The following is a 13,661-nucleotide window of genomic DNA, read 5'->3' as shown; positions in this document are numbered from 1 at the left end:
GTATGGTTGTAATGCGTGAGCTTAGTTGTTATAGTGGTGTGTTAAGAAGGGTCAACGTCCGACCCTCACCACACTGCACGCTTCGACGAGCGTACGCGCCAACACATGGACGCCGGTTTGTTTTGGTTCCCCGGGCGTTACCCCGACCCCCACCCCGCCATTCAACCGGTCGAGGGGAAGAGGACCAAGAGGGGAGCTCTCCTCCTGCTGCCGCTGTTGCTGCTGCTTCTATGTATATGCTCTTGTCCTTCCTTCCCTCTCATCCTACCCCCGAGGAGAGTGAAACGAGCACTATATGCCCGTGAACCGCGTAGCCATGTGAAACACGCTGATGAGATCCCGAAACCTTGGTCTCGTCGCATCAGGATGAAGATGAGGACGAGGCGGAGCAAGGGACTCTGGCAACTCCAACGTTGGCCTCGGATCCTTCTCTCTCCACCTGCCTTTGTCTCGAATCCAGCGAATCCTTGTTTTCCTCTCTCTCTCTTTCTCTCTTACTATCCTAATTTCCAAATCCTGCTACCAAATTTCTGGAAAAATCTTAGTTACTTTCAATTACTTTCAATTACTTACAATTCTTCTTCTTCTTATCCTCATTTCCATTTTCCATTTTTTCACTCATTTCCAATTCTTCAGATTTTGTAGAAACTGAGGAGAACTCTTCGGATTCGATTCGAGGAAATTGGAAATCAATTCTTCAAGTCTGATGATGACAGTCCCAAAATCGCCAAAGTGTGAAAAACTCCTTTTAACAATAGTTATTACCTCCAAATTAATATTCTCCAGACACGATGGATAAATTAGGGCTCGAAAAGTCCGTAAATGTCCGTTTTTCTGAAAAAAGTTCCATAAAGTCCTTAATTTAATTCAGAAAAGACAAAAAGTTCGTAAATTGTATACGATATGATTTAGAAAATTTTAGAGAAATTACAAATGATTGGAGAAGTTCAATTATTTTCAAAAGTAATAAAATTCTTCGCAAACATTCAATTATGTTTAAAATTTTTTTTTAAATTCTCGTCAAAATTTCAATGATCTATAAAAATTTTCTCCGGAAATCAAGGAAAAACAAAATTAAATTTTTCTCACAACCCTGAATTCTAAACACAGATTTTATAATTTCGTCACAAATTAACGAAAATCAGAAAAACTCGTTTCTTTGAATTAGCAATTATCTTCAAATATCCTCCAGACTGGATTTGTTCAGACGGATCGATTTTGTAGAAATTTGGTTCGATTCTTTAACTTCTGATCACAGTTTGGAATTTGACGAATCTTCATTTCCATTTGCTTTGAAATTCCCTTTGAGAAAGGAATCTTCTCCAAACCGGTTGGATTTAAACTTCAAAATTCAAATTCTTCTCTCAACGAAATCCTCGATTTGAAGTTATTTGTTCTCCAAAAAAATGAATGGAAATCTTTTCCAAAAATAGATTTTTTATTTAATTCCCCTCGAGAAAGGCATCTTCCAAACCGGTTGAATTTAAACTCCAAAATTCGAATTCTCCCCTGAAGAAAGTCCTCGACTTAAAATTATTTCTACCCCAAAAAAATCTTTTACAAAAAATAGTTTTAGCAAAAGAAAAATAATTTATTTACATCCCTTCAAAGGAATTTTCCAATTTTTTTTTACTACTGTAAAAAAATTACTTATTTAATTCAACTCGAAGAAATCTTCCAAACCGATTTTAATTTTAATTCCAAAATTAAAATTGTCCCCTAAACAAAGTTCTCGATTTGAATTTATTCGCTTTCCAAAAAAATGGAATCTTTTCCAAAAAGCAGTTGTAATAAAATAAATTATTTTTTTTTACTACTGTAGAAAAAATTATTTAATTCCTCGCGAAGAAATCTTCTAAACCGGTTTTAATTTTAATTCCAAAATTCGAATTCTCCCCTGAACAAAGTTCTCGATTTGAATTTATTATTCGCTCTCCAAAAAATGGAAATCTTTTCCAAAAAGCAGAAGTAGAAAAAAAATAGTTTATTGAACTAAAAGTTTGTTTTTGGGAAAAAGGAAAAAAAGGACGAATGAAACAAAATAATTTGAGTTATTTCTGAGTTTTCCTTCTCGATTTTCTCGATTATTTTTCGAAAAGATGATTTAAAGAAGAGAGAAGAGGGCGAGAGTTTTTTTTTATTGTAGGGAAAAGATTGGGACCTGCACTTACACACACAGAGAGAAAAAAGAGAGAAAGAGTACCTGGAGAAGAGAGTCTGAGAGGCAGGTCAACGCCGTGGAGGCGAATAAGTGTGCGTAAGGCCGTTCTGTGCACCGATACGCCCAGGCCACTGCACCCGAGGCCTATCGTGACCATCAACACAGGGGGGAAAAAGCAAGAGAGAAACAAGGAGAACTAGAGAGAGAGAAGCAGAAAGAGGGAAAAGACCAGAGACTCACCACTCCAACAAGTGAGACGGAAGAGCCTTTGGCCGATCGATTTTTATCGGTCGTGTACCAACCGTTGCGACTCAAACTCCACCATGACGTTCTACACTCTGGTACCAGGAATCATCATCATCATTCTCTAATTATCTCCAGAACTATTTTCCATCCCCCCCCCCCGAATTTCGGGACCAATTTTGTCTCCGAAATTTTTTCGGAGCCAAAATTGGTCCCGAAATTCGGAGCGAATGGAAATTATAATTCTTATGTCGATTTTTATTTTCCAGAGGAAGGATTTTCCGAAAATTATTTCGCAACCAAAAAATTGATTCGTAAATTCGCAGTCTATTCGGAATAGAAATTAATTCTTAATTCAATTTATTTTCCAGAGGAAGGATTTTCCAAAAGAAGGAGAAAAAGAAGGAGAAAAAGAAGAGGAATAGAAAGAGAAGGGAAGGATTTACCAGAAGAAGAGAAAAGAATTGAAAATCGCAAAAGCTCCGAATGGAGCTCCGAAGATTATTTTCGATAGCAAAGAAGCAAACGGAAGGCGCGCACACAGAGCACAGTTTAGAGAGAGAGTCGAGGAAGATGGAAAAAGGCAAAGTGGGATATCGTTTGGTGTGTGTACCGGTTGGTTGGAAATCGTGGAGAACGGATACCAAGAATCGAAAGGGATGAGTTGAACAAGCAACAAACACAGGGTTGCCGGTTGACTGTGTAGAAAGAGCATCAAGGAAGACGCGGTGCAATGTTGCCGAGTGGAAATGCGAGCTAGGCGAACGCGTTGGGTAGGGATGGGCGATCTCGAAAAAAAAAAAATCGATTTAAAAAATCGATCTCTAAAATTTAAAATCGATTTTTTTGATTAATCGACAAAAAAAAATCGATTTTAGAATCGATTCATTTCGATTTTTCTATAAATTAATAATCAATGAAAAATATTTCTTTCTTTTTCAATCACAGGGAATTTTGTTTGCAAATAATGAACATTAAACAAATTCAGTCTTTAAAATGCACTGAAAGTGCTTTGCTTCTTTATTTTGATTAATATTTATTTAAATAATCAACAAAAATCATTCTGCAAAACCATTTTTTATACTATTATATTGATTATTTTACTTTCTACAACATTAAATATTTTTAAATAATTTATTAATAAAATATGAATAATTTGCTATAAAATGTACCTCTTATAGCTTTTAAACTATTTATATATTCCTTATATTCACTTGACGGTTAGGTTCTTAAAATAATATATGGAATACATCGTATAAATATTACAATATTATAGGTTTTAGTTTTATGTTTAAAGTTTCAATTAATTTTAAGTTACATACTTTAATATTTTAACTATTTTTTTACTTACTTGGGCTGTTTTCGGCATGGTCATGGATCGCGATCCGGATCACAAAGTAACCAATCACAGCATAGGAAAAGTGATCTGGATCACGATCCATGACGATGCCGAAAACGGCCTTGTTCTCAAAGAATAACAGCCCTTTTAGTTCGACTTCCTTGACGTATAATGCGTAAGTTGTAATAAGAATTGAAAGCCAATTAAATTCCTACTTTCTGTTATACTAATCGATCATTGGCTGCTAAGGTATTTAAAACGTTTGCTACATAGAGATAAGAATAGAGTTCATATAGAAAATTTATTTTGAATCGTTTGACAAGATCGTTCAACAGAATCGATTTTCCCGATTAATCGAAAGTTTCAAAAATCGACTAAATATCGATTAATCGAAAGTAAAAGATCGATTCACATAAAATCGAATCGAGATCGCCCATCCCTAAGTTGGGGATGCACACGACGCGTGGCCTGACCACCGCTGCACGACGATGACAACAACAACAATAACAACAACATCACGCACACAGCATTGGCAATCGACCTTATAGCCATACCAACACAATTTTCTCCACTCGTCCCTTAAAAATCGAAACTAAACTTCTCCACTCACCTCTATGACTTTAATCAACTTCGAAGAGAAGCAAGATTTTTTTTTCTTCTCTAAAAAGTCCATTTTCGCCTCGCCATTTACCGTTCTCTGGAAAATGGTTTCGATTTTCCGATTGGATCCTCGAAATTTTATTTAATTTTCCAAATCATTTGCTTCTATAAGGAAAAATTGATTTCTAAACATTGAATTTGGCTCTAATTCAATTAAACTGTTGATCGAATTTTCATCCGGACGAATTTTTTCCCCAGGGGAATTTTTATTTATTTATATTAAATTTAATTTCAAATTGCAATTAATAAAATTTTCATTTGTCAAAATTTTCATTTTGCAGCATTTCTAATTTAACAGATCTCTTATTTGGAAAAATAGAAATGAAAAGTAGAAATGAAATTTTCTGTTTAATGAATATTTTCTGGAGCAGAAAATTAGATGTCAAAGTACAAAAATTCAGTTAATTAAAAAGTTGACTAAAAAAATCTACTGCCTGAATATTCAGTCGATTAGATTAAAAATTGTCATTCATTGATGAATTTCAAAATATCTAAAAATTAAAAAAATTTTCCAGCTGAATAACTGAATATAGGTGAAAAAAATAGTTTTTTTTTCCCACTTTGTCAGGGGAATTAAAATTGAGGAAAATTTTAATGTTGATGATATGTTTACTTACAGAGCGGTGAGGAGATTTTGTTTTCTTTCCGCATTCCTCGATTAGCAAGTGATTTGTAAGTCGTGAGAGGATCCTCATTGAAACCCTGATCGACCTGTGGACAAGTTTGTGATGAATGGAACGATGAATGGTACACGCACAGTATTTACTTACGTGCAAGATTCTGTAATGTTTACATACATCGAAAATATTCTCCATCTCTTCGTGAACCTTCTTCTCCTTCTTCGTGTTCTTCTTTCACTAATTCTCTCTTTTCTGTGTCTGTAAACAAAATTATTCGAATTAGTCATCAAAATTTTTCTGAAAAATTGAAATTATTTTTTTTTCCAATAAAAAGAAATTCTCGAATAAAAATAATTCAGAAGTAATTCGAAAATATTTTTTATTCAGGATTTTACGCATGTATTCTAAAAAAAATAAATCAATTTTCTTTTTTTGTAATTTTTTCAACGTGGGATTTAATTTAATAAATAATCGAATCATACAGAGCGATAGAGAAGAGAAAATTTTTTCTTTCTTTCTTTTTTTGCTGAAAGGACTTGTTTTGTCTAGTTTCATGTGATTAATAGATCATCTCTTTACTTTTTATTTGCATGACACACAAGGAACAGAGTGTGCATGCTGCTGCATAGAAATTTTGTCTTGAGTGAGAAATAACGTATGCAACGGATCCTCGAGTGGGCAAGAGAGAAAGAGTAGTGAAGTCCTCCCTTCGTTTTCAACAACGTCGATAAGCGTGTGATTGACAACTCTCTCGAATGTTTTGTTTGTCAGGAAAAAAAAGAAGAGGAAGAAAAAGAAGCCCCCGTGACAAAAAATAGGTCAAATTCAAATTCTTCCACCGCACAATTTATCCGATCTTTTCAATTTTTTTTTTTTTCAAAACGATTTTTCCGAACTCATCATCTAATCACTCGTTTATTAATTACGAATAATGTAATTGATCAATTGTCCCGTTTGCATTATAATTAAATAAATGAATGAATAACTAAATAACTAAATAAAGGAATAAATAAATAACTAAATAAATATGAATAAATAAAAGTTGTGAATTCGGAAAAAATTTTCAACAATCATTATTTTTTTAATTCACTATTTTTAGTTTTTTTTGGTATTTTACTTCTTTTGTATTTTTACTATTTTTATTGTTTTTATTTTCTATTTTTACCACTTCTATTTTTTTAGTTTCTAAACTTTTGACTGCTTTTAATATTTTTTTTCTTTTTTTCCTATTTTTATAATTTTTTTAGTTTTATTTCTTTTATTTTTTGATTTTCTAGTTCTATTTTTCTTTATTTTCGTTAATTTTTTTATTTTTATTTTCAATACATTTTAATTATTTTCCACTTTTATTGTTTTTTATTTTTATTTTCTATTTCTTTATCTTTATTATTTTCTATTTTGATTATTTTTTTTTATATTTATTATTTTTCTACTTTTCTCTATTTGTATTATTTTCTATTTTTATTGTTCTCTATTTTTAGTATTTAAAATTTCTATTGTTTTCATTTTTATTACTTACTTTTACTTTTAATTTTGTTTGTTCAAATTTAATTATTTTCCATTCCTATTTTTGTGTATTTTTAAAATTTTGTTATTTTATTTACTTATTTATTTATTTACAATTTAAACGGGACAAGGGATTTGGTTATTTTCAATTTTTATTATTTTCTATTTCTATTTATTTTGTATTTTTTTTATAATTTCTGATTTTATTACTTTCTATTTTTATTGTTCTTTTTTTTATCTTTTTATTATTATTGTTTTTCTTTTTGTCTTTTTATTGCTTTTTATTATTATTTTTCTAGTTTAGGATTTTTTTATTTTCTATTTCTACAGTTTTTTAAATTTTACTACTTTTATTGTTATTTTTTTATTTATTTATTATTCTCTTTTTCTTTATTTTTATTATTTTCTATTTCTATTATATTTTATTTCTTTTTTATCTATTATTTTTTTTTATTTTTATTATACTTTTATTTATTTATTTTTTAATTTTTATTATTTTCTGTATTTCTATTTTTCTCTATTTTCATTATTTTCTATTTCTCTGTATTTTTATTTTTTCTATTTCTATTTTTCTCTATTTTTATTTTTTCCATTTCTAGTTTTTCTATTTTTTTCTATTTTTATTTTTTCCATTTCTATTATTTTCCATTTCCATTGTTTAATGCTTTTATTTTATTATTTATTTATTTCGACCAAGAAAACAAATTTTTTCGACCATTTCCATTGTTTATTGCTTTTATTTGATTATTTATTTCTTTATTGTTCATGAGAACAATAATTTTGTCCATTTCCACTGATATAATTGTTTCCGTTTTAAAGAGAAGAAGGTGCGAGACGAGGCAAGGCGATTGCGATCGTTTACGATAATGGAGAATTGATGGGGACAACAAAAATAAAGTTCCTGCCAAACACCTCGACAAGTGGAAATGCTCGAGTGATTATTTATAGAAGCTTTCAAAGTGGCGTCACATCTGGTCTCAGAGGAACTCTCGCGACTGTCGAAGATTCGAGTAAAGAGCCACGTTTCAAGAAAGGAGGAAAAGAAAAGATGATGACAAAATAAAGAAAAAAAAAAAGAAAAAGAAGAAGAAGAAGAAGAAGGCTCGAATAGGAGAAACACGTGTGGCACCCTGGATGTGTTTCACTTTCGAGATCATCGACTTCTCTCTTCCTACTCTCTTGCATGCAAGATCCTATAATCTGCATTCTACGTTCTTTTCCAGTTCTACACCACTCCCTACCTATCATTATTGAATAGGGGCGAGGGCGGAAGATATAGGAGGGGACCAGATGGGGGAGAGAAGAAGTAGAAGAAGAAGAAGAGCTTCTTGGTTCTTGAGGGGCCCCAAAGCGAAATAAGGAGGAAAGAGAGATATAGATAGAGAGAAGAGGAGAGGAGAGGGAGAAAATTGCCTGGCAGCCGGCAACACACAAAAGGTCTCTGACCTCGGCAATGGCTACGATGTTGTTATATGTACAAGAACTGCTGGACTCAACTGCGTATATATGAGGTTTCAGAAGAGGTGATGTCACGAACTGATCGTTAGGGGTCCTTGAAAAGGCAAAAGAGAGCCTACCTTACTACAAAATGGCAAAGAGCAGCAAATTGAATTATTGTCGACTTTTATCACCACTTACTTTTATCACGGCTGCCGCACGCGTCTACACGCTCAAAGATCCAAGCGATTTCATGCCTTCACGTTTAAAAGAAACTAAAGTCAAGGGAACGATTGTTAAACACTCCTCACGTCAATCTCCTTTTTTTCCCCTTATCTTTACTTTACTTTACTTTTCTTTTCTGACTTTTCGACAAATATTCGATTCCTCACTTTTCAACCATTTTTACAATTTCTTTACCCTTTTCTGCTTCTTCAAAAATGGAGAATAATAATTTCAACGCGTTTCCTTTGAAACTATTCGTCTCGTTAAAAAAAAATTCCCTTTTTGCTCTAATTTTCTTCTTTCTTTTTCTCCTTTTTCTTTCGTTTCCATTTCTTCTTAGTTTCAAAAAGAAAAAATTTCAAAAAAAGGAAACGAAGAAAGAGTTTTTCGTTTCCTTTTTTTTGCAAAATCCTTCTTTGATTTCTAAATAGTTTTCTATTTTGAAAAAGAAAATTGATAATGAAGGCAAACATTTCTTCGAAATAGAATTTGAATTTGTAACATTTTTCTTTGATTTCCAAATATTTTTCCATTTTGAAAACAGAAAATTGACGAATGAAGCAAAAAATTTCTACAAAATAGAATTTGAATTTGTAAAATTTTTCTTTGATTTTCAAATATTTTTCCATTTTGAAAACAGAAGCTTGAGGATGAAGCAAAAAATTTCTTCGAAATAGAATTTGAATTTGTAAAATTTTTCTTTGATTTCCAAATATTTTTCCATTTTGAAAACAGAAAATTGACGATAAAGGCAAAAATTGCTATATGAAATAGAATTTGAATTTGTAAAATCTTTCTTTAAATTTCAAATACTTTTCCATTTTCAAAACAGAAAATTGACGATGAAGGCAAAATTTCTTCGAAATAGAATTCGAATATCTAAAAAATTTTCTTTGATTATCAAATATTTTTTCATTTTTAAATTTAAAAAAAGAGAATCGACAATATAACAATCTTTTTCTGACTACAATTTTAATTTATTAAAATTTTCTTTGATTTTTAAATATTTTTTATTTTAATCAGTTTGAAACTAAAGTAAATTTATTGAAATTCGAATTTGCATTTAGAAGAAAGTTTAACATCGTCGATTTTTTCAAAATGGAAAGATATTGGAAAATCAATGAAAGCTTTTACAAATTGAAATTCTACTTTGAAGAAAAATTGCCAATGCGAAATTTTATTCTAAAGTAATTTTATTCTAATTAAATTGTAAAAGCATTCGTTGATTTTCAATTAGTTTTCCATTTTGAAAAATGAAAGTTTCAGGATGCAGGCAAAATTTTTTCTAAATAGAATTTCGATTTGTCAAAGTTTTCTTCGATTTTTAAATATTTTTCTATTTTGAAAGAAGAAAATCGACGATGTAAAATTTTTTTCTTAATAGAATTTAAATTTGTCAAAATTTTCTTCGATTTCCAAATATTTTTCTATTTTGAAAGAAAAAAGTCGACGATGTAAAACTTTTTCGAAATAGAATAATTTCATTTCGTCAAATTCAAAATCTTTCAAAAAAAAATTTACACCGTCGATTTCTTTTTGAAATAGAATTTCAATTTATAAAAATTTTCTTCGATTTTCAAATATTCTTCCATTTTTGAAAAAGATTATCTGAAATAAAATTTTGTAAATTAAATTTTTTTCTAAATAGAATTTCAATTTGTCATTGTCAAATATTTTTCCTTGGAAAAAAGAAAATCAACGATGCAAAAATTTCGAATTATAGAAAATTTTTTCCAAATTTCGAATTCTAGAATCGAATTTTCATACTAAGTTGACTATAAATATCGATTTTGTAATTAAATTGACTTTTCAAAATCGATAACAATCAAAAGAAGACTTTCCGAACAAGAAAAAAAGACCTTTTATTTTTTTTTTATTTTTATTTAATCAACTTGGAATATCGAAAACTAAGCCGGAAGTCGCATGGCCTAAAACGGACAATTTATTCCATGAATACAATTGCGCGGGGAACAAAAGGTGCATTTTCTCTGCTTATAATCCTCGATCATAAGTCGTTAAACATGCGCCTGACGGATCGTTTTAAAAAAAGGAAAATGAAAAAATAGAGAGAGAGCGAGCGCCAAACAGAGGAAAGAATGAAAAAAAAGGTCAACGACGTCTTATCAAAATGCAGGACGGAAGTCGAAATTGGACGTTTTCTTATTACTCCCTCTCCCCCCCCTTTTTGCCACGAGAACACCCACACATTTTCATTATCAAGGCAGGCAAACGGCCGCACGTCGATGATCCTTGCGTGCAACACTTGGACAACAATCTATAGACATTGGTCTCGAAATTTGCATAATGACACTTGCGAACAATGAAAGTCACTCGAGTAGAATTGAACAGCGAAAGGGCAGACGCACGCTACTTAGATATTTATAGGAAACAATATTTTTGCCCCGGAATTTCCGCCACAAGTACAAAATATTTCAAATTGAGGGAATTTCAATTTCATAATACAATCGAGCAAAAAAAAAGAAGAAAAAACCAAGTCTACTTTCTTCAATCGAAAGAAATGAAAATGTCGGAGGAAAAATGAGTCTATCATTATGCAAAAATTACCCGCACTTTAATCGATTTTCTTTCTTTCGCTATATTCAGTAAAACTCAATCTCCGAAAAATTAAAAAATTGCAATTGTAATTCTTTTTACAATTTGGAAAATTATTTTTCTATTTAGAAAAATCGGAAAGGAAAAAAATAGTTTCTATTCGAAAGAGGAAAGATTTTCTTTCTGTTCAGAAAAATCCTATTAATTAAAATATGTCCAAATGGAGAAAAATTGTTTCATCGAGTTATTTTTTCTAATAAGAAACAATCTAACTCCGAAACTTCTCCAAAGTTTAAAAAAAAAAATTCTTTTCACCGAATTATTTTTTACCATTCGAAATTCGTGAAAAAAAAAAATTTTTTGTAAGACAAATAATAATATTAGAGACAATTTGTACAATAATTTGACATAATTATTATTGTATAAATTGTGATTTTTTTTTTTTAATTACATCTAGTCGATTGTGTATTGGAAATTCAACCTTGACTTGAATGACGATATCGTCACTGTCAGGTTTTCCTTCTAGGGAGTTTCCAATCGACTCAAAACGAGAATGACGTCGGAGGAGAGCATCGTCATGAGTCTCTCATTACGTCATCCCCCATAGGGATCAGTGGGAGATGCTGCGCAAACAAATTTAATTTAGCCTCCCTACAATCAATTCCCATTACGTCATCGCTTTATATATTACACCGCCAGTCACTACTCGATATGTAAACAAAAGGCGCGAATAAAGAACATTTTTTAAAACAAATTTTTCATAAATATGAAAAAAATGTTTTTTTTTTTTAGGGAATTATTTCTGATGGGAAAAATTATATTCTATTGCTTATTGAATTATTTAATCGTTAAATCGTTAAGTTACTGGGATTAATAATTAGTTTTTGGATTTTTTCCCGACGAAAAAAATTATATTCTGTTGTTATTTGAATTATTTAATAATAAATTACTACTAATAATAAAAAATTAATTACTATTGATAATAAATTATGATTATTTGTTACTATAATTATCAAGAGTAATTAATTATAATTATTATTAATAATTAATTTATAAATAAGTTATTAACGTAATTATTATTGATAATTTATTATCAGTAATAATTTTTTTTTACCCATTAAACATTCCAATTAGATAAATTAGAAACCGTTTCCACTTTTTTTCCAACGCTTGAACTAAAAATTCTGGGGTTGAATTTTAGATTTCTGTGCAGTTATCCTGACCCATCGCACATGGCTTTGCGATGTAAACAAAGAAACGTGCGCGCGACGAATTTATGTGCGAACCGCATCGATTTTGCACACCGTCGCGACGCACAGCGTCTCCTTTTCGACGCCTACATTAAATTTCTTCAATGATCAATTCCCCAAGATCCTTTAAATTCAAAATAATGAATTTTTTGCGGCCACTTAATTTTTTTTCAGTTTCAGGAAAAATAATTTTTTTTTGCAATATTCTGTCTTTAAAAATTTTCCAAGGTGTTTTGAATTTTATTCATATTATGGACTTTGAAAATTAATTTTCAAGGAAACGAAAAATATAATTCAATTTTAGTATTTAACTAATTTTCGAGATTATTTATATTTAATAAAATTATAGAGAATAAAAAGATAATTGAAAATTAATTTCCAAATAAAAAACAAGAAATATAATTTTATTTTAATTTTTTGTAGTTATTTAATTAATTTCTGAAATTCTTATGGTGGTAAATTAAAAAAAATAATATTTTCAAATGATTGAATTAAAATTGAATTATATTTTTTAAATTATTCAGATAATTTTATTAATTATTCTAACTTAAAGAATGTTGATAATTAATGATTAATTTTCTTTATTTCAGGAAACGAGAAGTGTCTTCAAATGCTCATGGCCTAGATGTTTCGCAGTTCGCTCGACAATCGAAATGATTGAGAAACACGTTCGCGAGAGTCATTTGGGGTAAGATTTTTATTTGCCAAAAAAAAATTTGTGACAATTTTTTTTCTTCCTAAAATCACTTCTAGTTCACGCTATGAATTTCCATGACGTGATGAACATTAATTGCAAAGAACAACCTTGAACCACGTTGATAAGATAAATTTCCAATCGTCTAGACAAACTTTCCGTCAAATAGTTTCTTTTTTTTCTGTTTTTTTTTTTTGTTATTAAATATTGAAAGTGGCTTTTGATAGTCAATGTCACTGGGGAAACTTTTCTCCCAGACAAATTGTCTCAAGGCTAGAGAAGAAAATTAATTAATTCCTTTTTTGAATTTTTTTAAAATTTATTTTCTGAATTCCTTTTTATTTTTGTTCTGAATTATTTTTTAATTCCTTCTCTCAATTCTTTTTCAATTCCTTCTCTGAATTTATGTTTAATTCCTTTTTATCGAATTTTTTCACTTTTCTGAAGCTTTTCTTTAATTTTCTTTCTGAATTTTCAATTTTTCGCCTAATGGAAAATTTGTTTTTTTAGGCCAAGGAAGAAGGACGAAACTGATCACGAAGAGGAATTCTACTACCAGGAAATTGAAATGGACCTTGTCAGTTCACCTCCGACCATGTCCCATCGTGATATGGCAAGACCTCCACATGAGGATCCGGAATACCTTAAACAATTCCACGTAGAAGCTATTCCAGCCAGCATCTATGCTGAAAATGCTTTGCGTGGCGATCGACCTAATCCATTTTCAATTTCTTCTTCATCTTCTGTGAGTTTTAATTTTTTTTCCTCTCAAATTACTTTTAAAAAAATAAAAATAAAAACCCAGAAAATAGATTCAATAAAAAAAAAATAAAAATTCAATTGACAAATAAATAATTGCCACAATAATAAAAATATAATAATAATAATCACTTTTCATTTTTTAGATTAAAAAAATTGAAATAAACGATCAATTTATTTTTTACTAATTAAAGAAATGTACAATTTAAGCCAA

The 13,661-nt window shown here is 30.1% G+C and overlaps 2 protein-coding genes across 6 annotated transcripts in view; one reads left to right on the top strand and one right to left on the bottom strand.

The window, feature by feature from the left end:
* Positions 1 to 13,661, top strand: part of LOC122506926 (zinc finger protein 704) — a 138,684-nt gene that overhangs the window by 120,119 nt on the left and 4,904 nt on the right. For all 5 annotated transcript variants that reach the window (XM_043619358.1, XM_043619356.1, XM_043619357.1 and 2 more), the window contains 2 exons: positions 12,585 to 12,682; positions 13,199 to 13,433. In XM_043619358.1, the coding sequence (XP_043475293.1) occupies positions 12,585 to 12,682; positions 13,199 to 13,433 (333 nt within the window). The remainder of the gene's footprint in view (positions 1 to 12,584; positions 12,683 to 13,198; positions 13,434 to 13,661) is intronic.
* LOC122506927 lies at positions 523 to 5,270 on the bottom strand. The gene is made up of 2 exons (XM_043619360.1): positions 5,021 to 5,270; positions 523 to 834 (listed from the first exon to the last, which is right to left on the bottom strand). The coding sequence occupies exons 1-2, from the start codon at positions 5,216 to 5,218 to the stop codon at positions 619 to 621; spliced, it is 414 nt and encodes a 137-aa protein (XP_043475295.1). The 5' UTR covers positions 5,219 to 5,270; the 3' UTR covers positions 523 to 618.

Source organism: Leptopilina heterotoma, unplaced genomic scaffold (genome assembly GCF_015476425.1).
Source record: "Leptopilina heterotoma isolate Lh14 unplaced genomic scaffold, ASM1547642v1 Lhet_44, whole genome shotgun sequence".
NCBI classification, from domain to species: Eukaryota; Metazoa; Arthropoda; class Insecta; order Hymenoptera; family Figitidae; genus Leptopilina; species Leptopilina heterotoma.
The sequence above is the reverse complement of the archived record's forward strand: the minus strand, read 5'-3'. Positions and strand labels throughout refer to the sequence as shown.